Source organism: Sphaerodactylus townsendi, linkage group LG01 (assembly GCF_021028975.2).
Source record: "Sphaerodactylus townsendi isolate TG3544 linkage group LG01, MPM_Stown_v2.3, whole genome shotgun sequence".
Classification (NCBI taxonomy): domain Eukaryota; kingdom Metazoa; phylum Chordata; class Lepidosauria; order Squamata; family Sphaerodactylidae; genus Sphaerodactylus; species Sphaerodactylus townsendi.
The window spans coordinates 68,075,629-68,100,502 of NC_059425.1; the positions used below are offsets into that span (position 1 = coordinate 68,075,629).

The 24,874-nt window shown below is 42.8% G+C and overlaps 1 protein-coding gene across 3 annotated transcripts in view; it reads left to right on the forward strand.

Moving 5' to 3' along the window:
• RBKS (ribokinase) overlaps positions 1–24,874 on the forward strand; it is a 77,901-nt gene that overhangs the window by 34,979 nt on the left and 18,048 nt on the right. For 2 of the 3 annotated variants that reach the window (XM_048514189.1, XM_048514099.1), the window contains exons 6-7: positions 9,549–9,640; positions 17,142–17,330. In XM_048514189.1, the coding sequence (XP_048370146.1) occupies positions 9,549–9,640; positions 17,142–17,330 (281 nt within the window). The remainder of the gene's footprint in view (positions 1–9,548; positions 9,641–17,141; positions 17,331–24,874) is intronic. The other variant, XM_048514277.1, reaches the window with a different exon arrangement.

Sequence of the window (24,874 nt, forward strand, 5' to 3'; positions counted from 1 at the left end):
CAATGGGAGCTAATAGGAGATGGGGCTACACCTTTGAAGGTCCATAACTTTGGACTCCCTGAACCAAACTTCACCAAACATGGGTGGTATCATTAGGATACTCTCCTAAAGATACCCTGAAAGTTTGGTGCTTCTAGCTTAACAATTGCACCCCTGACAGCAGGCACCCCCCAAATTTCCCCAGATTCTCCTTTTAAATCCACCCCCTTTGGCATGGATTTAAAGGGAGAATCTGAGGCCCTCAGTTTAGAAGAAGAGTTTGGATTTATATCCCCCCTTTCTCTCCTGTAGGAGACTCAAAGGAGCTTACAATCTCCTTGACCTTCCCCCCTCACAACAAACACCCTGTGAGGTGGGTGGGGCTGAGAGAGCTTTGAAAAGCTGTGACTAGCTCAAGGTCACCCAGCTGGCATGTGTGGGAGTGCACAGGCTAATCTGAATTCCCCAGATAAGCCACCACAGCTCAAGAGGCAGAGCAGGGACTCAAACCCTGTTCCTCCAGATTAGAATGCACCTGCTCTTAACCACTACACCACATTGAAAGTGATGCTGTTTCATGGTGGGGGATAGTCCACCCCAAAACAGCATCACTTTCAATGTTGTTTAACTGGGGACCCCAGATTCTCCCTTTAAGGTGGATTTAAAAGGAGAATTTGGGCTCTCTAGTTTAAGCACCATTGAAAGTGATGCTGTTTGGGGGTGGATTCCAGCATCACAGCGGCTGCCAGGGGGAGGGCGCAAAACTCAGATTTTGCGCCGGGCTCCATTTTCCCTCTATGCCTCTGCCCAGAGGGGAGGGCAGAAGGAACTGCCAGCTGCCGGCTGGGAGCCCAGCTGGTGGGGGGCAGGGGAAGGCAGGGCGGGGGAGTCTGCCATCCCCGGTCTTGGAGAGCTGCTTTTATAAGTGCTAGGCTGTGGGAGGGGCTTGGTAAGGTGTGACCATGCCCTAGGGGCAGGTGTGGGTGTGGCCCCACCCCCGAACCTCCCCATAAAAAATCTATACGTCCCTGGCTGATCAGCTGAGCTGAACTGGGGTAACAGTTAGTGAGCCAGATGCAGATATAGAAGATTGCTTTGCCCACTACCCCAACCTGATTTTCAAACAGCAAAGATTTATCCATAAGCGCCCCCAAGCTCTTAACTTGCTCTTCAAATGTCAACTCCATCTCTGTGTTGTCTGATGTTTAGATTGTTCTAAACTCCATCTCTGTGTTGTCTGATGTTTAGATTGTTGACCAAGACTTTAAAGCGCTGGTTTAGAGCAGGGACAGATGCTTCTGAAGGCTTGGATAATAAAATATAGAGCTGGATATCATCTGCATATGGATGGCTGAATCCGAAAACCATGGATGATCTCATTCAGTGGCCTCATATAGACTTTGAGGAACACAGGTGAGATAATAGAATCCTGTGGCACTCCATATGACAACTCTCACCTGGTTATTTCTGTTCCTCCAGTGGAAACTCTTTGTGTCTGATCAGACAGAAAACCATCAAAGAGCTGCTCCCCTAACACCATCTCCATATTTCAACTCATGAGTAAGAATGGAGTGATGAACTGTCAGTGGCTGTGGGAAGATCTATTAACAGGGATGACTACCCAGCTTTAAACCACAGTCGCCCCTCCTCTGCAACTCAAGTTGTTTCTGTTGCAAACCCAGACCTGAAGCCATTCAGTTCCAAATGAGGCTGCCATCAAAGCACATTTGCTTGAAAATATGTCCTGTTGAAATGGATCTTGTAAATAAATGCATTCAGGGCATAAATTGACATAAGGAGGGAACTGAAGATGTTGACCACAGGAAGAAGAAAGGACTAATACATATTTTGTTCCTGGATGTAAATGTTACACAAAAGGTAGAATCCGTTACTTGAACAAGCAAAGCATCAGCAAAAGATAAGAACCACCTGAAGAGTGTATCATCTGTCATCATGGTGAGACCTACTCACCAGCAAATCTATGACCATCTCTGCCCTTGATGACAGGCAACACATGTTGAAATGTCTTGTATAATCAAATCCTCGTAAACACATCACTAACACTGTGAGAACTTAAAACACCATCCCAGCTGGAGTGTGTTAGTGGCACTTCCTTTCTTTTTTGTCTGAAGCACCCTCATGTTTAATGCAGTAGTTTATGTTCGGAAGCATACTAGACTATTTTTATTTAACAGATGCACACCCAGATGCCACGATCAGAAGAAACAGAAAAGTGGGGAAACGGAAGCTTGTGGTTGTAAGCCCTGTTGTTCCCATTCACTTATGTTGCTTTTATAGGTGACAAACTGACAGTACTAGCTTGCTCATGTCTCATTGTTCTACTGCTAGTCATTACATGATCTCTATGGCAAGTGTAGGAGTGTTGGCCTCTGTTTTCATTGACCCAATGCCAAGGGAGGTCATTAAATCCACCATCATTGAAATGACTGTAGCCCTTTGACTTGAATGCTATTTTTCTTGCTCGCTTCACTAGTTTAAACTAAAAAAAAAAGTTGGAGTTTCACAGTTACAGGCTGTGACTTCTTAATGGTGTTTAAAGAGAAACATTCTTGCAACCACTGTTCTTTGTACAATCACATAGGTCATGTTCAGATTGCTAAGGATTTTTCCCCTTCCATGTATTCCCTTGAAGAACCATTCCTCAGAAAAGACACCTCAAAGTGACCTTGAAGAGCTTGTGTGGGGTGTGCATGTGTGTGTTACCAATTCTGGATCTATGCTGGGAAGGTCACTACTGACGAATAAAAGTTCCCTCCTAGCACATCTTGATTGGTCCAGAAGGCATAGCCTCAAAGCATCACCTCCAGAACAGCAGAATTTAGTTTATATGCCCTATCTCTTCTGCTGAAAAAACCACTGTATTCCCTATTTCTAAAGATCCTTCTTCCAAGTACTTTCAAACTTGCAATGGACCTACATAGCTCTCTACCAGCTCTCATTCTTTCAACAGTTAAGCCATCGCCAGCACTGCCAGAAGGACTCTGTAGTTTTGTAATCTTACTTACATTTAGGGAGTCTCAAGCAATTGTCTGGAAGAAGTAGTCTGTGACAGAATTTGAGACCTGACTGAGGTTCAGCATCTAAGTTGCCTTGAAGAGCATTTAGAAATCAGTGGCTTTATTTTTTTACTTCAGCAAGATATGGTTGGCAGCTTACTGATACATTGCTTATAAAATTGTCTTCTTCCACATTCCATGTTGAAAGTATTTTCTGCTATTATTATGGCTCAATAAAAGTTAGCCTTTAGGATATATTGTATATCCCCATGGTTTTATCAATGAAACATTTTAGTTCTGTACAGCAAGAAGTACAAGTCATGAAACTGATTTAGGATTAGTCTACAGAGGATGGTCTTGGGGCTAATTTCATAACTTTGTAAAACTAAGTTTCATAACTTTGTAAAATTAAGGAAAACATCATAATGACAAAATAATGACAACTTAAAATGTGAACTGAAAATTTTTGGTTTCTTTTTCTAAATCCGAGCCCATGATTTCTATCCTATGCCTTATTTATTTATTTTATTTTATTTATTATTTAAATTTGATAGACCGCCCACCCCCGAAGGGCTGTGAGCAGTGTACAATTCTGGAAGAAGTAGTCTGTGACAGAATTTGAGACCTGACTGAGGTTCAGCATCTAAGTTGCCTTGAAGAGCATTTAAAAATCAGTGGCTTTATTCTGGACCAATCAAGAAATAAAGCCACAGTGTACAATAAAATATTTATTTTATTTTATTTATTATTTAAATTTGATAGACCGCCCACCCCCGAAGGGCTGTGAGCAGTGTACAATTCACTTTAAAACTTTTAAAAAATTTACAATATAAATCTTAATTAAAAACCTAAACTTCAATTACATACTTATTGCATGTATATGTTCATCTTATCAACTGTGTTGTGCATGCACATGTGACTCTGAAGAAAGTATTATAGGCTGCTGTTCCAGACCAGATGACTTAAAAACGTTGCTAATTTAGACACCAAAAATGAAGTGAAGATCATTTGTGGAACTCAATAAACTATACAAAGTCCTATGAGCTTCATATAAAGAACACAGGATTACTGTTTGCTGCACAATATTGGACAAGAATTGTCACACAGCATATCTTGGCAACATTTCAAATATCTCCCTTTCCCCTTGGTACATTAGCATTTTAAGGTCCCTCATCAAGTTTGTCACTCCTTCACTTGCTATTTTCCTTGCAGCTAAAGCCACAAATCTATCTGTTAAGTTCAGAAATAAGGCAGTGCACTTCAGTGTCCTACACTGCTGTTCTGTTATCTCTAGACACTTTGGATTCACCATCTAGTGATGTGTTAATAGATATAGAAGAGACATTAATGGGTGCTCAACGAAGGTAGTAATGCAGACAGGAAGCATGAAATGCTTTTTTGATGGAAAGAACTATATGTAATACAAAAACAGGGGGCTGAATGTGTCATATTACGAAATTTCACAAGAACATAAGAACGTAAGAACTAGCCTGCTGGATCAGACCAGAGTCCATCTAGTCCAGCATTCTGCTACTCGCAGTGGCCCATCAGGTGCCTTTGGGAGCTCACATGCAGGAGGTGAAAGCAATGGCCTTCTGCTGCTGCTGCTGCTCCTGAGCACCTGGTCTGTTAAGGCATTTGCAATCTGAGATCAAGGAGGATCAAGATTGGTAGCCATAGATTGACTTCTCCTCCATAAATCTGTCCAAGCCCCTTTTAAAGCTATCCAGGTTAGTGGCCATCACCACCTCCTGTGGCAGCATATTCCAAACACCAATCACATGTTGCGTGAAGAAGTGTTTCCTTTTATTAGTCCTAATTCTTCCCCCCAGCATTTTCAATGAATGACCCCTGGTTCTAGTATTGTGAGAAAGAGAGAAAAATTTCTCTCTGTCAACATTTTCTACCCCATGCATAATTTTATAGACTTCAATCATATCTCCCCAGACGTCTCCTCTCCAAACTAAAAAGTCCCAAACGCTGCAGCCTCTCCTCATAAGGAAGGTGCTCCAATCCTTCAATCATCCTCATTGCCCTTCTCTGCACTTTTTCTATCTCTTCGATATCCTTTTTGAGATGTGGCAACCAGAACTGAACACAGTACTCCCAAGTGCGGTCGCACCACTGCTTTATATAAGGGCATGACAATCCTTGCAGTTTTATTATCAACTCCTTTCCTAATTATCCCCAGGATAGAGTTTGCCTTTTTCACAGCTGCCATGCATTGAGTTGACATTCCCATGGAACTATCAACTAAGACGCCCAAATCCCTTTCCTGGTCAGTGACTGATAGCACTGACCCCTGTAGCGTGTATGTGAAGTTTGGATTTTTTGCCCCTATGTGCATCACTTTACATTTTGCTACATTGAACTGCATTTGCCATTTCTGAGCCCACTCACCTAATTTATCAAGGTCCACTTGGAGCTCTTCGCAATCCTTTGCGGTTCTCACCACCCTACATAATTTGGTATCATCTGCAAACTTGGCCACCACACTACCCACCCCTACTTCCAGGTCATTTATGAATAAGTTAAAGAGCACTGGTCCCAAAACAGATCCTTGGGGGACACCACTCCCAACATCTCTCCATTGTGAGAACTTCCCATTTACACCCACTCTTTGTTTCCTGCTCCTCAACCAGTTTTTAATCCATAGGAGGACTTCCCCTCTTATTCCTTCATTGCTGAGTTTTCTCAACAGTCTCTGGTGAGGAACTTTGTCAAAAGCCTTTTGGAAATCCAAGTAGACAATGTCCACTGGTTCCCCCTTATCCACATGTCTGTTTACACCCTCAAAGACATATAAACATGTCTGTTTACACCCTCATTTCCCTTTAGATGAAGGTTCATCATTGTATCTTCAGTGTAGTCCCACACGAGAACTGTGCAGGCCAGCTGTAGAGATAAACTGTCAAGTTGCTAGAAGTTTTTTTGCTTCTGAGGAATGCTCCCTCAACTTCCATCCTGAGCTGAGCCTTTCCTGCCGAAATGGTGACATGATGGCGGAGAGGAGCATTCCTTTCCTTCAGATCTCACTTTGCCACAGGGCTAGATCTGCATTTTCTTTTGTTGGTGTATGACGGGAAATTTAAACTCCAATAAAGGAAGCCCACTAAAGTTCCAAATGACGTTCCCATATATTACAGACATATTTTTTCTTTATATATACTTTGATTGTGAATATATATAATATATACATATAATAAAAAGTCTTTTAAATGATAGAATAGATTAGGTTGACTTCTATGAATTGTTAGTGAATAATTACACTTTCACATAAACTTATCCATCTGTCATCTATAAATTCCTCTTTGCATTCTTATTATTGTCAGGAGCCAAGGGAGTTCATAGCCAGACACGTCTGCTAAATGTTAGAAAGGCAGACTTTAATGAACTCAGAAGCATGATGGGAGTTATTTCAAGGCAAGAATGCTGGAAAGGAGAGGAGCAAGTGACGGGCGGGCTATCCTAAAAAAAAGAGGTCTTGCAAGCTCAAGGCATCGTTATGCCAATAAGACAGAAGTAGAGTAGAGAATTCACTATGGCAGGGAAAATATAAACTCCAATAAATGGAGCCCACAACTTACCTAGAGAAAATAGGTAAGTGCCCCATTTTCTTTCAGCCATCATCACCAGGCGACAATTGCTGATAGCCAGATAACTGTTTTTGAAAAATATTATGTCAACAAATGGGGGTGGGGGGTACTGACTCCCTCCTTCTGATCAGAGAAGTAACTCAGCTATGGGGCTGAGCTGTTCCTCAGAACATCTCACTGTTTGCCATGCACATAATAGAAGAGGACAATGCCACTGCAGATGTATTGAGTAGAGATGTTACCTTATGCCAGAAGAGGTCTGTCAACTCCCATTATCAGTGCCCCATTTTCAAGGACTGGGGGCTCTCCCAAATAGACCTCATTGCTACAAGGAACAATGTAAAGTGTGCCCAGTTCTGTTCCACGGCTGCAGTGGACAAAGACTCACTGAGGGATGCATTCTAATTTCAATTGTTGGGATGCCTGTTTTATGTTTTCCCTTCTCCCTTCTTCACAGAGTTTTAGTGTAACTCAAAGCAGATGGGAACGCATGTATTCTCATAGCCCCTTAGTGGCCAAGAGATTCTGGTTTCCCACTCTATGGCAACTAGCAAGGTACAAATTCCATGTACCGCAGCAAAGCAACCTCCTATACATAGGTCGCATACTCCACCACAACATACTGTCGTTGATGGCTTGGTTAATCCTCCCATAGTTTCAATGCCAGGAAGGTCCATCAGATTTTAGAGGCAGCTCACAAACCCTCCATACATTAATTTCATTTATTAAATGTATAGCCAACCCTTTCCCAACTACAGTGGGCTCAGAGATGGTCACATCACAATTAAAACAATGCATATAAATTAGTAATGATTACAACTGTCGCTAAATTCTACTTTAAATCTCCCTGGCACCTTTAATAAAATTCAAACTATAAGGGGAAACAGCCTGGGAAGGAGGGAAAGTAGAAAAGGAACACAAGGAAAACACACGAAAAAAGTTTCACCAGAATTAACAAATAACGAAAAACAGCAAACAGAAATCTTATTCAGCCAAGCAGTCATGTTTCATGATTTGGTCCTCTGCAAATAACTTATCAGCACATACATGCCTTTTACAACATGTATTTGATTATTTAATTTCTTTGAAAGAATCTGGTTTGGCAGCAATTTCAATTAAGGTTAGTCTGGTAGTCATTTCTGCCTTCTATGTACCTTGTTGGCTTCCATCTGGTTTTCTTGGCCCCTCATCCTAAGAGATTTATGAAAGGTCTCAATAACTTATACTCTATAGTGAATCCACCAACTCCCTCATGGAGTTTGTCTTTTGTTTAGGTCACATTCTGCATAAACCATTGAAGCCTCTAGCTACATATGGTTTGTCATTCAAAACAGCATTCTTGGTCACTAGAATGTGAGCTAGAAAGATGGATGAGTTCAGTGCTTTAAGATTTGAACAGGCCTTCACTAGAGTCTACCCAGAAAAAGTTATCCTAAACACTAGCTTGGAGTTTTGACCAAAGATGATATCCACATTCATATGTTACAAGAAATTACATTATCTGTTTTCTTTCCAAACCCTCAGGCAACAGCAGAACATGCACCTTTACACACTTCGATGTTTGGAGAGCACTACTTTTATACTTGTAGTACCACACATCCTCTTTTACACAAGACAGGAACTTGTTTCTCTGTTTTTAGGGCCCAAACAAGGGTAAGGCAGCAGCCTCCCAAATCATCTGTAGATGGGTTATTTTGGCTTTTAAACTGTCTTACAAATCTGGGAGGTGGCCTTGTCCCCTCCAAATAAAAGTGCATGCTACCAGGGCTCAGACTTCATCAGCAGTGTTCCTAGACAGGGTTGGCATTCAGGACATCTGTAAGGCGACTACCCGGTTGACACCATCTATGATCCTGAGACATTACTCCACAGATGTGCATTCCAGGAGCAGCGCAGCTATGGGAAAAGCATTCTTTCAACTATTATTTTGTTGACTTGCCCACACTCACCACCAGGGTAAATCAGCCTGCTAATCTCCCATGAGGGATTGCGCTGTAGACAGAACAATGAAAACAGTGTAGCACGTTCCTGTAGCTGTTGTTCCTCAAGTATCTTCTGTGCAGGCAGGCATCCCTCCCTCCTTTCCCCACCGTGGGCAGGTTTGGCCTGGCATGCAAGTTCCATGGCAATGAATGGAGAACTGAGGGTGAGGAGTGCTCCCCAACTGTGTCATGTGACCATTTAGGTGGAAAAGCCTTGACTTGAAACAGGTGGGGGGGGGGGCGAGCAGGGGAACCCTCCTCAGAAACAAAAACCTTCTGGAAGCTTGGCAGTCTATCCCTTGAATCACTTGAAGAACAGCAGTTACAGGTAAGTGCAACACTGTTTTGTTGGGTCACAAGGTGACCAAAATCAAGATCTGACTTTTAAATTTCTACCCTGAATGATATTTTACTTCATATGAAAGGCATTTGTATGTCACACACTATCGGCATTTGTATGTCACACACTATCAATGACTAGTTGATCTCTGGGCTTAGCTGTTTGAGAGAACTCTGTTAGCTAAATGACTGTCCATGTATCTCTTAGTTTGTCAACAATGGCAGACTGCCTTGTGATTCTTAGAGGAATATCTTCAGGAAATGCTTAATAAATAAATGCTAATTAAACTTTGTTTTTTTCTGAATTCAATAAAGCCTTAATGTTATTAATTATTTCCTTTTTTCTCAGTGACAGAGGCATAATTATCATCCTTGAACTTTAATATTCTAGTGAAATCATTAACTAAATCTTCACAAAGAAGTCCCGAGTTGCCTTCTGTTTTATAACAACAGCAAATAGGATTTTTGTGCTAGAGTTTTGTGTCTCTGCAAGTAATTTGTATATCTGGGAAAAAATGTGGAACAGAAAATACTTTAGCCATAACAACACAGACCATTTGCTGGACACTGTCCAATTATTCATATTTGAATGTGATCTGCCATTGATTTAGACAATATTTTCCATTCTTTTTCAGTGAAGACATTATTTAACCCTGCTCCTGCTCTTGCTGACCTAGATCCGCAATTTTATGCCTATTCCAACATCATCTGTTGCAATGAAAGTGAGGTAAATATGGATGCCATTGGGCTGGCTTTAAGTTGTATATGTGGAATGTTGAGATAACCTCAAAAATTGCACCTACATTACATTACATTGCACCTACATTACAAACTGCAAGACATTTTTGTGCCACAGGCGTACAGAGATCTGATTGTACTTGGAATGGTCTGAAAGGCATTTGAAACAGAACTGATGACTTCCAGATAAATTCACATCCCCACCTCACTGGCCATTTTGAATTACAAAAACAGGAACAGAGACAATTTGTACTATTTATTTTATTTACAAAATGTCAAGCGGTTTTTAGGCAAAAAAAATAAAGAAGAAAGAAATGATAGTTTGATTCCCAAAGACATCAAGAAGAATTCAGAGAATGGATTTTTTCTTCCTTCCCCTTCCTATTGCTAGAGCCTGGAAGTTAGCTGGGAGACAGGGAAAGGTGTCAGTAGACCCCCAGGAACCAACTAACTACATAATTAAAACACAGAGAGGAAAATCCTGGTACCCACTCTGCAGCTGTCCAAGAGCTGCATTTTTAATCACCACCAGCCAGAAGAACCCTGAGTACTATCCTGCCAAATGTGTGTGTGTGTTTCTGCGTAGGGCTATCAAGTCATGGCCGACCTCTGGTAACCCCAGTAAGGCGCTTTTAAGGCAAGTGAGAAGCAGAGGAGGTTTGCCATTGCAGAGTCTTCCTTGGAGGTCTCGCTTCCAAGCACAAACCCTTAGCTTCTGAGATCTGACAAGATCAGACTACGCCACACCATGTCCCGGGGGCAGAATGGGGCCACGCCCCCCCCCCCTTGAGCCCTGTCCCCTGCCTCAGTATTTATAAAAGCACCGCTCAGAGGACAGCAGTCTCTTCTGCTCTCCCCAAAGGGGAGGGCAGAAGCCAGGCTACCGCCCGCTGGGCTTTGAGAGTCTGGGGGAGTGGGGTGAGGCTCAGGGGCGGGTATGGAGCCCCACCCCCAGGTGCAGAGACAATTTGTCTCTGGGTGCCATTTCCCCCGATACACCTCTGGAAGTGAGAGAGGGGCTGATTCAGTTCTTTCTCTCAAGATCTTGATGATATCTTAAGGAGCTGACAGTATGAGCTTGGGCTTCTCCCGTGTTCCCAAAAGCAGCCCCACTATAGTCCTGCTTCAGTATCGTTCTTTCTTATGCTGAGTCTTATATGCACTCCAGGGTCTGCCGTCTTAACAGCTTCAGGCCTAGGACCATGATAACATGCATTCAGATGAACTTTTTTGCAGGGTTCTGAATTTCTCTGAGAGACCCCTACTATTACATGTGCATACTCCCTGCAGATGTTCAACGAAACACACATAGCTTCTACAGTCATATATAAAGCAAACCTAGTTGGTTTCTATGAAACATATTATGCATGAGAGAGTATGTATCCACTCTTCTGAATTAGTCTGCAGTCTTAAGAATACTTTCCTGAGAGCAAGACTAATTGAGTTGTCCGGAGGTCGCCGTGGCGGCTCGCCCCGGACTCGGCTGGCCAGGGGGCGGGGCCAGCAGCGGAGTGGCAGTGGGAGCCGGCGAGGGCTGGGCCCGCCGAAGAACCGTCGGCGAGGACCCAGCGTGGCTGGGAGACGGCCGTGACGAGCTGCAGCTGCGGTTGGAGCCGCAGCTGCCATCGGCCGAGCCCGATCGGGGCGAGAGTGAGGCGAGGCACGCCCCCAGAGCCCGGCCGAGGCTTGAAAAGGGAAGGCAGGGCGGAAGAGCGAGGCTGGCCGCAGCAGGGCGCGGGAGGGAACTGCGGAGGCTGGGATCGGCCAGGGAAGGAGCGGTGGGAGAGGAGACACGGAGGCTAGCGAGGGGGTTGCTGGTTGAAGAGGCGGAAGGGAGTAAATGCGGAGAGGTGGTAGAAAGAGGAGAGAGAGAGAGCGAGGTGGAAGAAAGAGGAGAGAGAGAAAGCAAGGAGGAAGAGAGAGAAGGGAGAGAGACTGGAGAGGCGAAGAGGAGAAGAGAGAGAGAGAGAGAGCGGGGAAGGACCAGGGAAGAGAGACGGACTCGATAAGGGGCGGCAATCCCCCTGTGGGAGGGGCTACCAACCCCAGGCACACGTAGGGAGTGCCCAGCCGGTGGGGAGGGCACCTTCCCCTCCCCTCTCAGGGGGCACCCTGTGGTTCCGGCAGCTGACTTCTTTAGGAGCCCCAAAGACCGGGGCTGCAGACGAGGAGACCAACACCTCGGAAAGGGACGGTGGGATGGCTTGTCAGCCCCAGCCGCAGGAGGGGGAGGGAGAGCGCCACAGAGTAAGATAGTAAACAGACCTGTTTAGGATTGTTCTGCTAGAAAAATTTAGAGACTCTTTTTTCAGGCAATTCGACACTGTACTGCGCCAACAAGTGCAATTATGTTGCGCTGAAACACTAGTAGAAGCATTTTGCCACAAGGAACTCCCACAAGATACATGGTCATGCTAGCCATATCAGCCAAAACAGAGGGATAGCAGTGTAGGCAAAGCCTTTAAATGTTCCTAGATTCTTAATTCAGGATTAAAATGGACTGCGGACAAGGCATAAAGATTTACTTCTCTGTAGTAATTTCATGAAGATTGGCTAAAAAATTAGCTGCAATCCTCTTCTATAAGCTATCTATAAAAGGAAAAGAAAAATTCTGAGTCCATCAAAATTAGCATCTCTGTGACTTTTTTGTGCTGACTTGCTGTCTATTTTAAAGGGAAGTGGAAATTTATGCTCCATTGTCGGCACAAGCTGTGAAGTTTCTGCCAGGTGCCTTAAAAATTCATACGACTACACATAATTGTGAGTTTGTGATTGGTTGATAACAGTTATGGGATTAGTCAGGAAGTCTCAGTTATTTATCTTCTCAGCCGCAGAGGCATAAAACCATTCAGTGACATTCCAAAGACTTGGAAGAATCGAATGTAGCTGCAAGTTCTGCCATGTGGGCCCCGTCCCCTGAACATTTATTGGCTAGAAACACATGCTTTATAGCCTACATCCACCAAACACTGTGGATACTTTAGCAACCACGCACAGCGGTATTCTAAAATATCTTATTACTGACAGATTTTGTTGTGCTAGAAGGAAGTACAAATAGGGTTTGGGTATCAGTGGACCATCTACCGTAAAGACATTTCTCAAGTTGTGGGTTCTTTCTTCTTTTGAAATCCTGCTTGCCTCAGTAATAACTTTTATTTGTGCAGCCCTTAATTCTTTGTATGTGCTTCAGCAATAAAATACTGCACACGCACATCTTGCAAGGTTATCAGTTCCTGGTTTTTTGCTTAGCTTGTAGTTTGGGCTCCCCCCCCCTCCCTTTCCCAGAAAGATCAAGCCTGTTGGAACTGGCTGGTTAATTCACTGGGCACCAGATGTAGCATAGCCTAATCCCTGAGGTTTGCCCAGGAATGTTCTGGTTCTCTATTCTCCCAAATGGAAAAAAAACTCTGCAAGATAAGTATATCAAATGTTATGCTTATGGAAGCCAGACTTTAAGGTTGTGTGTCTTCTAAAGCTAAATCAACTCAAACTAGATGGTGAGGGAAGGATATTATTAACAAATCATGTTTATACAAAAGGCAGGTTTAAAAACTGCCTTAAATCAGTGGCTCTTAATGGGGACAATTTACAAACTGGGTTGGGCAATTTGGGATTTTAGACAGCCTTTTCTGTCTAGCAGTGGCTTCTGACAGTCACTAGAGAATAGCTGTTTTAAACTGGTCACTGTGCTCTGAGGATGAAATGTTAGATTTCTCCCACAAGTCTTAGGAAAAGTGGCACACAACAATCAAACCTTATACTGAGAAGGTTGCTAATTGCCAGCAGGTTCAAGGGTCTTACTGAAAGGATGCCATAAATATATCCATACAAAGTAACTTTCTGTGGACTGATATTTTAATGTCCTAATTTTTCATTTGTGGCTTGTGGAGGGTGGGGGGACATTTCAGTGACAATGTTGTGTGTGTGGGTGATATTGGACTAAAAGTTAAAAACCACTTCCTTATATAAATAATCATCATTTGTTAATATTTAGTGTGCCATACAACTTCTTTCTGGTATTTCCAGAGCAGAACAGCATAGCTACCATTCAAGAATGTATCTAATTCCATAAATGTTCAAAAGTTTTACAAGCAGAAGAGATATGCTTTTTCCCCTAAGGAGCTTCCAATCTATATGTTTCAACAAACAGGACAAGACAAGGAGGGGAAAGGACATGGGCATATCTTGTTGCTTTGCTGGGCTCGCCTCCTCTCTTGCGAACTGGAGGGGGCGGGGGAAGCAACTGATCATGCTCCCAGGCACAGGGGGGAGGGCGTGCCCAGATAAGGTTTGTCTCCAGGCTCCATCCCCCCCCCCCCCCATACGCCTCTGTGCAGCTTAGAGTGATCTTGGAAGCCAGTGTGGTGTAGTTAGTGGTTGAGAGCCAGCATGGTTCGATGGTTAAGAGTGGTGGACTCTAATCTGGATAACTGGGTTTGATTCCCCACTCCTTCACAAGAGCAGCAGACTCTGATCTGGTGAACGAGATTTGTACCCTTGCTCCTCCACATGGAACCTGCTGGGTGATGTTGGACTAGTCACAGTTCTCTCAGAACTCTCTCAGCCCCATCTACCTCACAAGGTTTCTGTTGTGGGGAGAGGAAGGGAAGGAGTTTGGAAGCCACTTTGAAATTCCTTGCAGTTGAGAAAAGCAGGATATAAATCCAAACTCTTTCTACAGAGAGTAGTGTTAGGGGTATGAATGAGTGAGACCTGTGCAGCCACTGCCTGAAAGCCCAGTTTATACATTTATACAGAATACTGTGATGGTTGATGTCTCTGAGGATACTCCTGCATTTCTCTGGGAGCAATCACAATCTTGCACAGTTAGATATCACACTGACAATACTTAAAGTGCCACCTAGCCAAAGTTACACGCCACTGAACCTATTGATTGCAATGGAATTCGAAGGTCATAACTATGTGTAGCATGGCACTGACAATCACATAATGCTCCCTGGTCCCTAAAAAGGTGGTGTGTGGAGGAGCAAGTGCTACAATTCTATTCTCAGGTAACTGCACCTTAGGGGTTTGTGAAAAATCCCAACAGAAAAATCCCAACAATTGTCAGCTGTGAGGGAACTGGGGTGCAGTGGAGGACGAAGTACTTCCAGTTTTGTGTTTCCACTAAAACTGCGGAGTTGTATTTAGCAAAGTTTTCTAAAGGTGCAGCAGTTCAAATATTTACTCACAAGAGTTGGTGCCGCTGCCAACCAGAAGCTGGAATGTCTGCTGTAGCGAGTTTGCACGTTGTTAAGCTATGAAACTAATCTCTGACTCTTTCTGTTTAAGCACTTGGTTTTTCAATGACAGCATTGCATTAACTGTGATATTGTATACAAACTTGAAGAGTAACAGAGTAAATCATTACAGTTTGGTCACTTCTAGCTTCTGGGTGGGTGGGGTTGTTTTTTAAAGGGATCCCTTTTCCTTGATGTTGTGAAGAGTTCTTTTTTTAAAAAAACCAATAAAATCAGGGCCTTCTGTTGTATTTTACTTCTGTTTTTAGAACAACCATTAGTAATTTCCTCCAATTGTAGCCTAGGGTTTTTAAAAGAATGTTATTGGCGGACAAAACTTTCCAGTGCAGCCCAGCACTTTTATATTTAATATCACAAATGATGCTTGGTAGTATATTTTGACTTCTGGCACATTCATCTGCCAGTTTCTGCTACCACTGTGTTCAGAAATGGCTCCCAGCTTGTTTCCTGAGATCCCATCCCCCCCCCCCCCAATCTATTCCTTCTGTGACTCAGCTGTATCATATCTGCTCAGACAGCTGGAGACACCTCTTTGCAAAAGGCAGGTGCTGCAGGAACTTTGAACAGTACCAATATTCTCATAAATATGCCTCCACCATTATATTATGGCAAAGGAGGAGGTCTGGATGAATAGCTATTAAGGGTTTTGCATATGTGATGCTTTTAAAAATTCAGTCATTCCTAAAACCATGTGGACTGGGCTGCGTTTTTGTTCTTTTATGTATATTTTGCATCCCGTTTTTCCTTCAGCAAGGCTTGGGGAGATCCAGGTTCTAATCCTTGCTTGTGTCAACCCAGGGTATCCCTGGGCCAGTTGTTCTCACTCAGCCTAACCTACCTTAAAGGATTATTTTGTAAGGATAAAATAGAGGAGGCAAGAACCATCATGTATGTTCCTCTGAGCGCTTTGGAGGAAGGCTGGAATGGAAATTTACTGGATATTTATTTTAGAATTGTGACTGGTCCCTGCAAGTTAGGGTAGAAAATAGGAATAGTGACCTGATCGAAGATTGTCTGAATTTTTCATAGCAGAATTAGGCACTGGAATTAGGGTTTCTCACATCCAAACCTATTGCTTGAGCCACTTCACCACACTGCCTCTAGCATTTGTCAACCAATCTTTGACAGAGTTCACAGTGGTAGCACCTCTGAGCATGTGTAGAGCACAGGATAAACGACTGGAAACAAGGAATTCAGCCAAAGAAAAGTTGTAATAGAGCAGTTGCATATATACATAGTATCCTTTTGTAAACTGGCAGAGCCTCCGGCTTGAGACCTGCTCTCAGCAAGGACAATAATACACTGAACCTTACCATATATGTACAGTTCAAGAACCAATGCTTACACCAGTTACATACCATGTGACACTTAACATACAAATTAGGTATACTAGCTGACTCAGCAGGACCACAAAAGAACACAGTCAGGCAGCTGTTACCAATCTGACTACTGACAGTCTTGAATCACAGATCTGCTTCCTCATCATCTCCTGGAATGGTTGCCACTCAAGGTTGGTGTAGAGTAGACAAAACCTCCCCTTACACTCAGTTAAAGTAAAGATGACAAGTATTTAAATGCATCAAATTTATATTTGTATATTCAGTCCTCTTGTTCATTGCAAAGTGCTTCACCCTTTTGGGAAGTCAGTGTCATTCCTCACTACATCTTCCTTTGGGAATGTTTGAATGTGCTTGTTGAACAAAGGGGCTCAGGATGCAAGATCTGTTAGGTATGAGAAATGTAATAGTTATATGTACATTTAAAAATGTATAGTTTGAACATGACAAACCCAATTGGGGAGCAGCGATTGCCATCATCTTCCTGCCAAGAAGGTCCTGGGTGGCAATCCAGGGTTTGCCTGAGTAATGTGTGAATCATCCATGGATGTAGTGTTTGTATAGATATTTATAATAATCACATGTTAGTTCTCTTAACTTCAAGGCTCAGAGCACAAAAAGTCAGTACAATTACTCATCTGTCAAAACAATAATAATACGTTTTTACAAATAAATAAAAATGTGTCATCTAGTTCTTTGGCCCTTACAGACCCACAGTGATATCTGGCAGTGAAAAGCCAAAGCCAAAATGCACCTTACTTGATAGAAAAGGTCACATATTTGCTACAAAGCAGAGACAGCGCATATTCTTTTACAACATAGCAGTTGTTTTTAAACTGTAAAATGTGCTGCTTATTTATTTTTTAAAATGACTTTGATTTTTTCCCCCCAGGCCGAAATTCTAACAGGAGTCACTGTCAGTAGTGCCCAAGACGCTGGTCGGGTGGGCCTTGTGCTGTTAGAGAAAGGCTGTGAGACTGCCATTGTAACCTTGGGCCCAGAGGGGTGCGTAGTGGTCTCTGCCAAAGAACCCACTCCAAAACACATTCCTGTTAAGAGAGTCACCGCTGTGGACACCACGGTATGTGTTTGCGATTTTAACAGTGTTGCTTTGGAAAAAAAAATTAAGCACTATAAAGCACAAGCAATCAGCTACACGTTTTGATCAAACCATTATTTATCTTGTCCTCCTGTCGTTTTTCAGACTGTTATGCAGTGAATATCAGTTCACTCAAGGCTTATAGGTTGTGTTCTGTTGACAGACCGGAGCAGGATGTACTTGATGATATCACTGTCCTCTTCCTTCGCCCTCCTATCTCTTTAATGTTGCAGCAAAGAGTACGAAGCAGCAGCTTTGTTGTTACTTGCACAGAAAGGCAATGTAATCCCTCAACGATCACCTCAAACACCCCTGAACTTTTGCATGGCGGGAGAAAGGAGACGCCCTGCACTCCGCTCCTTCGACTCCCCAAAACCAGAATGACTGTTTCTGTCCACACATGCCTAAATTGTTTGTGCTGGCAAAAGCCCTTGCTTTGCAGAGCTTAAGTATTGTCAGGTGCTCAAATTCCACAGGACCTAGTGAAAAGACAGGAGTGGCATGCCACACCAAATTAATTTTGTTGTGATTTGTAAGGTCAATGACCTGCGATAATCATAAATCGTAGCAAGAGGGGGTTCCCCATCCCCCAGTTTGTTATGAGCAGGCACTGACTGAGCCAAACTTTAACAGAATGTTGGGATTATTAGTTTAGCAGCAACAGCTGTCAAGAAAGGCAATGGTTAAGGTTCTGATAGCAATTTTATCTTGCTAACATTTCCAAGAGCTGGGACATTTTGTGCTTGCAGTTCTGTCTGATGTAAATTCAGAGTAGTTCTGGGGATGTTGCTGAGAGCACTGTATGTACCAAGTATACATTTTAACTGCCTGATGTCACAAAATGTCATGTGTGTTCTCCTGCAGCAACCATGATCTCTCCCTTCTCCCCTTTTGTCAAGGAAAAACAGTGTGCTATGTCTACATGAAAGGAGTTGATTCTATTCAGGAGACAGCAGAACCCTGCAGTAGCAGGAGGAGCTGATTGCCCAAGCTTGTGGCTATGTTGATGGGTATATTGTTATTTTGCTATAAATAGATATTGCTATTTTGCTATAAACATTTTCAGCACTGAGCTGGAACCCCAAGGGACAGACACAGATTCTTTGTAAAGACACCCATATTTTTCAGGGTGTTTTCCCTCACAGAAGCTGTAAGTCCCCAAATCGCCAACAGAAGACCATGAATCTCTGAACATGTCGATTGGGCTCCAGCAGGCTAGACACATATTCTCTATATGTACATTTGGGGCGGGGTTTTTCACACAACCTGTTCTTCCAAAGCCTGTGAAGATGTAGAGCAGCACCCAAAGGTCCTTGATAACTCCTTTGGGTAATTGGGTGCTCTTTCCTCCTTATCCATACTGAGCTTTGACTCTCGAAAGTTTATATCCTGATGTTATAAAGTCTTTAAGATGTTACTGGGCTCAGATCTAATTCACTTGCTCAAAGAGGAGCTTTTGGTTTGGTACGCCTGAGCAGGCGTATTCCGAATCCTGCTCAGGTCTGCTCAGTGGGCCCTACTCCCAGGAAAGTATTCTTAGGATTTCACTGTATGACTCTCTTTTTTGTTCAGTCACTGAGATGTGTCTAGCCTAAGATAAGTGAATTTACTCCTTTGTATTGGAATTCCTCATATTACTGCTTTATTGTGCAACAAATATCACATTTAGAACAGACACAGTCCAGATGCCTTTTTCCTAGTCCCCCCCCTTTTTTGCAATGTTCTATTGCTAGAACAATTCATTTTTTCCTAGTGCTAAAATATCCATTGTAATTGAAAGTACCATGTGTACTATATATGTGTACTCTCAATGGCAGTCAAGCCCATAATCCCACTGATAAATCTTGCCATGTGCTCTACATGCCCATGCCATTTTGAGATCTCTTAAAGCTTACTGTTATTTGTTTATTTATTGACTGATTTAAAGGCTGAACTCTCCCTACTGTATGCAGCTAATTTATGGCAACCCAGTATGGTTTTCAAGGCAGAAGACTAACAAGAAGCGGTTGCTATTGCCTTCCTCTTCATAAAGATCTTGGTATTTCTTGATGGTTTTCCATCCAAGTACTAACCAAGGCTGACCCCACTTAACTTCTGAGATCTAAAGAGATCAGGCTAGCCCAGGTCATCCAGGACAGAGCCTGCTCACCTAACCATTTAAAATGTACAACCAAGAGAGAGGTCCTGACAAACATCAGCAAGAGTATTCCTATCCTCCCACCAAACAGCTTGGCTAGTTTATGAATCTTCATTTGCTTTTTCTTCCCCGGAGTTCAATCCATTACTGGAGCATATATCTACTCGGTTTAATTTTAAAGTTAAAATGATTGTGTGCATCACACAACTAAAATTCCTTTCTTGTTTGTTGTCTGGAAAGGACCTTTGTCTCCTTTCATAGTATGTACAGAGCACAAAATTTTCAATAGACTTTCTGCCCCTTTAAATATATTTAATGTATTTGGATGTCATATTGCTGTGCTGGCAATTTTGCTATTCCTGATCAGTTCTGATTTTCTGACTCAAAAGCGTCACCAGTGATATGCTTTGCCCTAAAAGCCTTCCTTTCTAATCTAGTCTTAATTGTGAGGGGACTAGTTCTGCTTAGTAGTCCAGGGCATTCCCGCTGCACATGCTTAGCAGCCTTTCCTTATACTTTGCATGTTACAGGCTGTTTGCATGGAAAATCAAGTCCCAAGGGTCATCTCTGATTCACTGTACCCATCTGTTGGGGTTGACAGTAAAGTCCTGAGGCTTGGTTTTGTGAATGAAAGTGGATGCTGGTTTGCTGAGTAAAACCGCACTTTATTGCTTCCGTGTTTTAACAGTCTGCCTTCTTTTTGGATGGGGACATGATATTTCCTTTACACTATTCAATTCATATGGATTTTATGTTTGTGTTTAAGCAAAGAGTTTTCATAGGCAAGAGTTTTTACTAGTTATTTGCCTATGAAATGCTTTAATTAAACCATTGTGCATGTTAGTCATCTCCTAGATGTACTTGAAGCCCCTTGTTCTATGGGCACCACTGGCATTTATCCTGCTACTTGGACTAGTCATGGTCTGTTCCCACAAAAGCAGATGGTTCCATTTGTCTTAAGAAAGAAAGAAGAAAAGAAATCCCAAATATCAGACCAAAATTAATTGTTCATATCCCTATATGAGTCAGACTCAGATTCAGTCTCCTTGTTGCTGTCGATGTGAGGCTGCTTTACAGACACATCTGATCTGTTATTGAATAAAATAAAAACACAATAAACCTCCTGGATCAGACCACCTTAGACCTTCATCCTGTTTCCATCAGTGTTCAGCCTTTACAAAAGCCACAATCATGACACAAGGACAACAGTCCTTGCCTCAGACACATACTGCCTCTGACCATGGAAATTCCAATTAATTGTCATAAAATGGGTGGTAGACTTATCTTCCAAGAAAAATGTCTAGAGATACTGAAGCCTGGTCTTCCTCAATATGACAGAGGCCCTGTGTTAAATTTATTTATTTATTTTATTTATTTCTGCGGCTTTTATACCACCCCATCCCCGAAGGGCTCTGGCCGGTGTACAACAGATAAAAGCAACAATAGAAGTTTAAAACATTAAAAGCAGCAACAGTTAAACAATATTTAGCAAAGGAATGAAAATATAAGTGGCGTCCAACATCCTAATATTAAAATTCCCTCCCCCGACCCCCCCCCTGGAGGGAGGCATGGCGGTCTCGTTGGATGACAAATGACCCATGTATCAAGGTCAGACGAGGGCCAGACAGGGAGGGGGGCACCACATCAGCGGCCAGACACCTACGAATAGTTATGTATTTATTTATTTAGTATAGACTATGCATAATCTTGGTAGGGTTTCCAGCTCCAGGTTGGGAAATTCCTGGCTCAGCCTGGAAGGGCAGAGTTTGGAGAGGGGAGGGATGTAATGCCATAGACTCTGCCCTCCAAACTTGCCATTTTCTCCTGGGGTACTGATCTGTGTAGCCTGGAGATCAGCTGTCATTCCAGGAGACCTCTAGCACCCATCTGGAGGTCAGCAACCCTACACTGGAATTCCCTGCTGTGTCAGAATAATATGGATCTGGACCATGGCACTGGGGAAGGAGAGGCTAAAAATTTCCCCTAACAATGTCTCTCTAACTGAACATTTAAAGTATAGGTACCTGTCTTTTTTTCCTACTTGGAATTAAAGCAGTCAGAAATGGCCATTTTTATCAGAGAAACAGATCCAGGGGAGAGAGTTAACCCACTTCTCCAATGCTGTGGTCCCAATCTAGATCCTGCCTCCAAGGCTATTTTTAAGGGACAAATTACACGGGGGTACCAATTGCAGAGCTCTAGCATTCATGTATAATTTGGCAATGATTTCAGTGATCACAGCTTGCAATAAGACTGATTTGCTGATTAAGTAGCTCTTTTACAACCTGGTATGTCTGTTTAAAACATTTTCAACTGAAATGTTAATGCCCATTTCTACTTTTTCTTGCTTAAAATAACTACTAATACACAGCAATAGAGTTAAGTAGCATTAGGTGCTAATGGCCTTCTAAAGATAAAACCAGCAGTTTCTCACCTCCTTTATGAAGCTGGAGTGTTGCAATAAGTAGAAAAGGCCTCCAATCTGTCTGCTTTCTATGTGTAGATCCAAGGTTATCTGCAGTAGGCATGATGCTGATGTTGTCTGACTTCTCAACTATTGGTCAGTATCTTCCCGTGTGTGTGTCATTCCCCCAGCCCCCTCCTCCTACCTTTCTAGGAAGATGCAGCAAGTGAGTCTTGGTAAGAACTTGTAACTCAGTATTTTGCGATATTAATTTGACGTGGTTTGTTTTAATGGCATCAAGATTGATTTTTATGGTTTTTAATTGTTTTAGTGGCTTTTACTGCCTTTGTTTTTAATGGCTGTGTTTTAATAGTGTTGTATTGTTTTAGTAGTAAGCTGTCTTGAACAGATCTCTGGAGAGAAGTTTTATAATCACTAAATTTCAGTGGCTCATTTGTGGTTATTCAGGCTTTTCTTTGCTTCTTTTATTTTGCTATGTTGAAGAGGATAAAAGAAGAAGCTGCATATATAAAGGGTTGCATCCACTGATTCCCTTTCACTAAGGGCCAAAATAAGTGTTATGTTTGACATTTGTTGAGCACAAGTGCCTGACTCAACTCCTACTCAAATGACAGTGTGAGGACTAAGCTTTAAGAATATATTTGTTGTCCAGTGCAGCTTTAAAGGGTGTGAGGGAGGGAGGAGAAGCTTTAGGCATCCCTCCTGTGCTGTTTTCACCAGTGGAAATGGCTGCACGGGGGGGGGGGGGCTGTTTGCACCTTTCTCCAGCTAGATATGCCCTAGAAATGGAGCCAGAGGAAACGGCAAACAGGCCCTTCCCCCACAGCCATTTCACTGGCAAAAATTACTGGGAAGGGAAGGCTGAAGCCCTTCCTTCCCCCTTACAGCCTTTGGAGCTGTGCTGGATGACCAAGATTTTTTAAAGATTGGGTCTGCTCTAACATTTGACTAGAAGCCAGGTCAGAAACCTGTATCCCAACACATGTCAAATGTAATTCAGATTTTGGTCATAAGTGAAGGGCCTTTCTTCAAGAATGCTCCTCACTGAGCAGAGGAGATCATCGGATTAAGTGCACTGACATCATTTCCAGGCAGCAATTTCCTGCATTCTCAATTAGGTGTCTTTTTTCCGGAATTGAAATTGGAAGGGCCAAAGCAAACAGTCCTCCCCACTCCCCACCCTCAAAAAGGTTGATACATTAATTTTGTTTGCTAATTTTGGGGTCCTGCTGTAGAAACATCAGGGTCTGCACTAGATTTCCAAACACCACTGGCTTGTGGTATGGCCAGGCAGAGAACTGGAAATTGGGAGACCCCAGTGGTGTTTTTCAAAGTCATTTTATGTGTATTTTTTCAAGATGTTTTATGACTCAGTGAGGGCCAGTTGACAATGACCCTACAAACTTCCAATTCTCCCAATTCTCTGACCTCCAAAATTTGGGAGGTCTTTTGACCTCCAGGTGCAACCTGGGGATCCCAAGGAATTAAAACTCATCTTCAGACTACAGAGGTCAGTTCCCTTGGACAATACTGATAATTCAGAGAGTATTCTCTATGGTATTGTTCCCCACTGAAGTCCCTATCCTCCCCAGGCTCCATCCCCAAACTTCCAGGAGCTTCTCAACCTGAATCTGGAATCCTTCCCCTCCACCAATACCCGGGGGCAACCTGGCAACCCTTTGCAAAGTTCTTGTGCTCACTATCACAGGAGCCCTATGAATACAATGGGTTCATGGGGCTTCTGGGAAGGGGGGGAGAAGAGGGGAACATTGTTCCTCTTCGATATTATAGCAGAGTTTCCACTAACACAAAAATATTCCTCAGAGCAAGAAGTGTATGTGTGGGAGGCAGGTGATATCACTCAGTTATCCCTCTTTACAGCAGTTCTCCACATCATTTTGTCCATATGTTCCTGTGTGTCTGAGCATTGTATTTTCAGAGGTCTCAGGTGATCACTGGAGAAGCAAGGAGGTGGCAAGCACCTTCATATGCTCCTGTGTTTATCTCACCAGAAGGCTGTGAGAGTAATTAATCAGTTTTCTGTACCCATCCTCCCCTCTTCTCTCCTCTTGTATGCTTTGGATCTGTCTGCAAACTCTGGGCAAGGTCCAAGCCAAGAGAGTTCAGTGGCTGCTGGAATAAAATGGAATTGCATATATCCACCCAAAGAAAAAAGTAATTCTTTGTTTCCTGACTTTGTGGCCTAATGGCTCTCACTCAAAAGGATATAAATACTGAAGTCAATCTAATGACTAATTACTCAAAATTCTGTGCTTCAGCAGACGTGTAACCTGTGGTTGACTCTAATACTATGAAATGCCTTTGCTACTTCGTAGTACCCCTTGCCGTTTGCTATCTCTCATGCTGCTTGTACAAAGAACAGTGATTTTTGTTTCGCTTAATCTCCTGACAATGAAGAAAGCAGCTGCTAGTAAATGAAGCCATTGGCAGACAAAGCATCCAAGGGGAGACTTTGCAGCTCACCAAAAGACGGGCAGTTAACCTTTTCCTACCCAGAGCTGTTAGCGTGATAGTGAAAAGTGTCATTGACCACAATGTGAGCGGGCCTGTTAACAGTGGCAGCAATTATCAGGCAAGCAATTGGGGCTCTAATTGTGGTTAATCATAGACTTATATGGTGTGGAGGAGGGTATTATTGTAAAATTATGTCCCGGATAGTGATAGATAACAGTGTCCTTTATCATGTAGCCAAAATAACCCTGTGATTTGGCCTTTTGCTTTCTTGCCTACAACTATGCAAGCCAGATGAATTTTTGTAATACAAAGGGCCATACAGAATAAATTAAACCACCAGCTGCTCCAATCAGTGGCTATTAAATTTTATTTAACACTACATCTATTATTTCCTAAAGTTCAGCTTAGCTGCAAAAGTCGCATGACTTCAAATCACTGCTGCTGACTAGACTCGCTCTGTATCAGACAAGGCTCTCTTTGGTCTTCCCA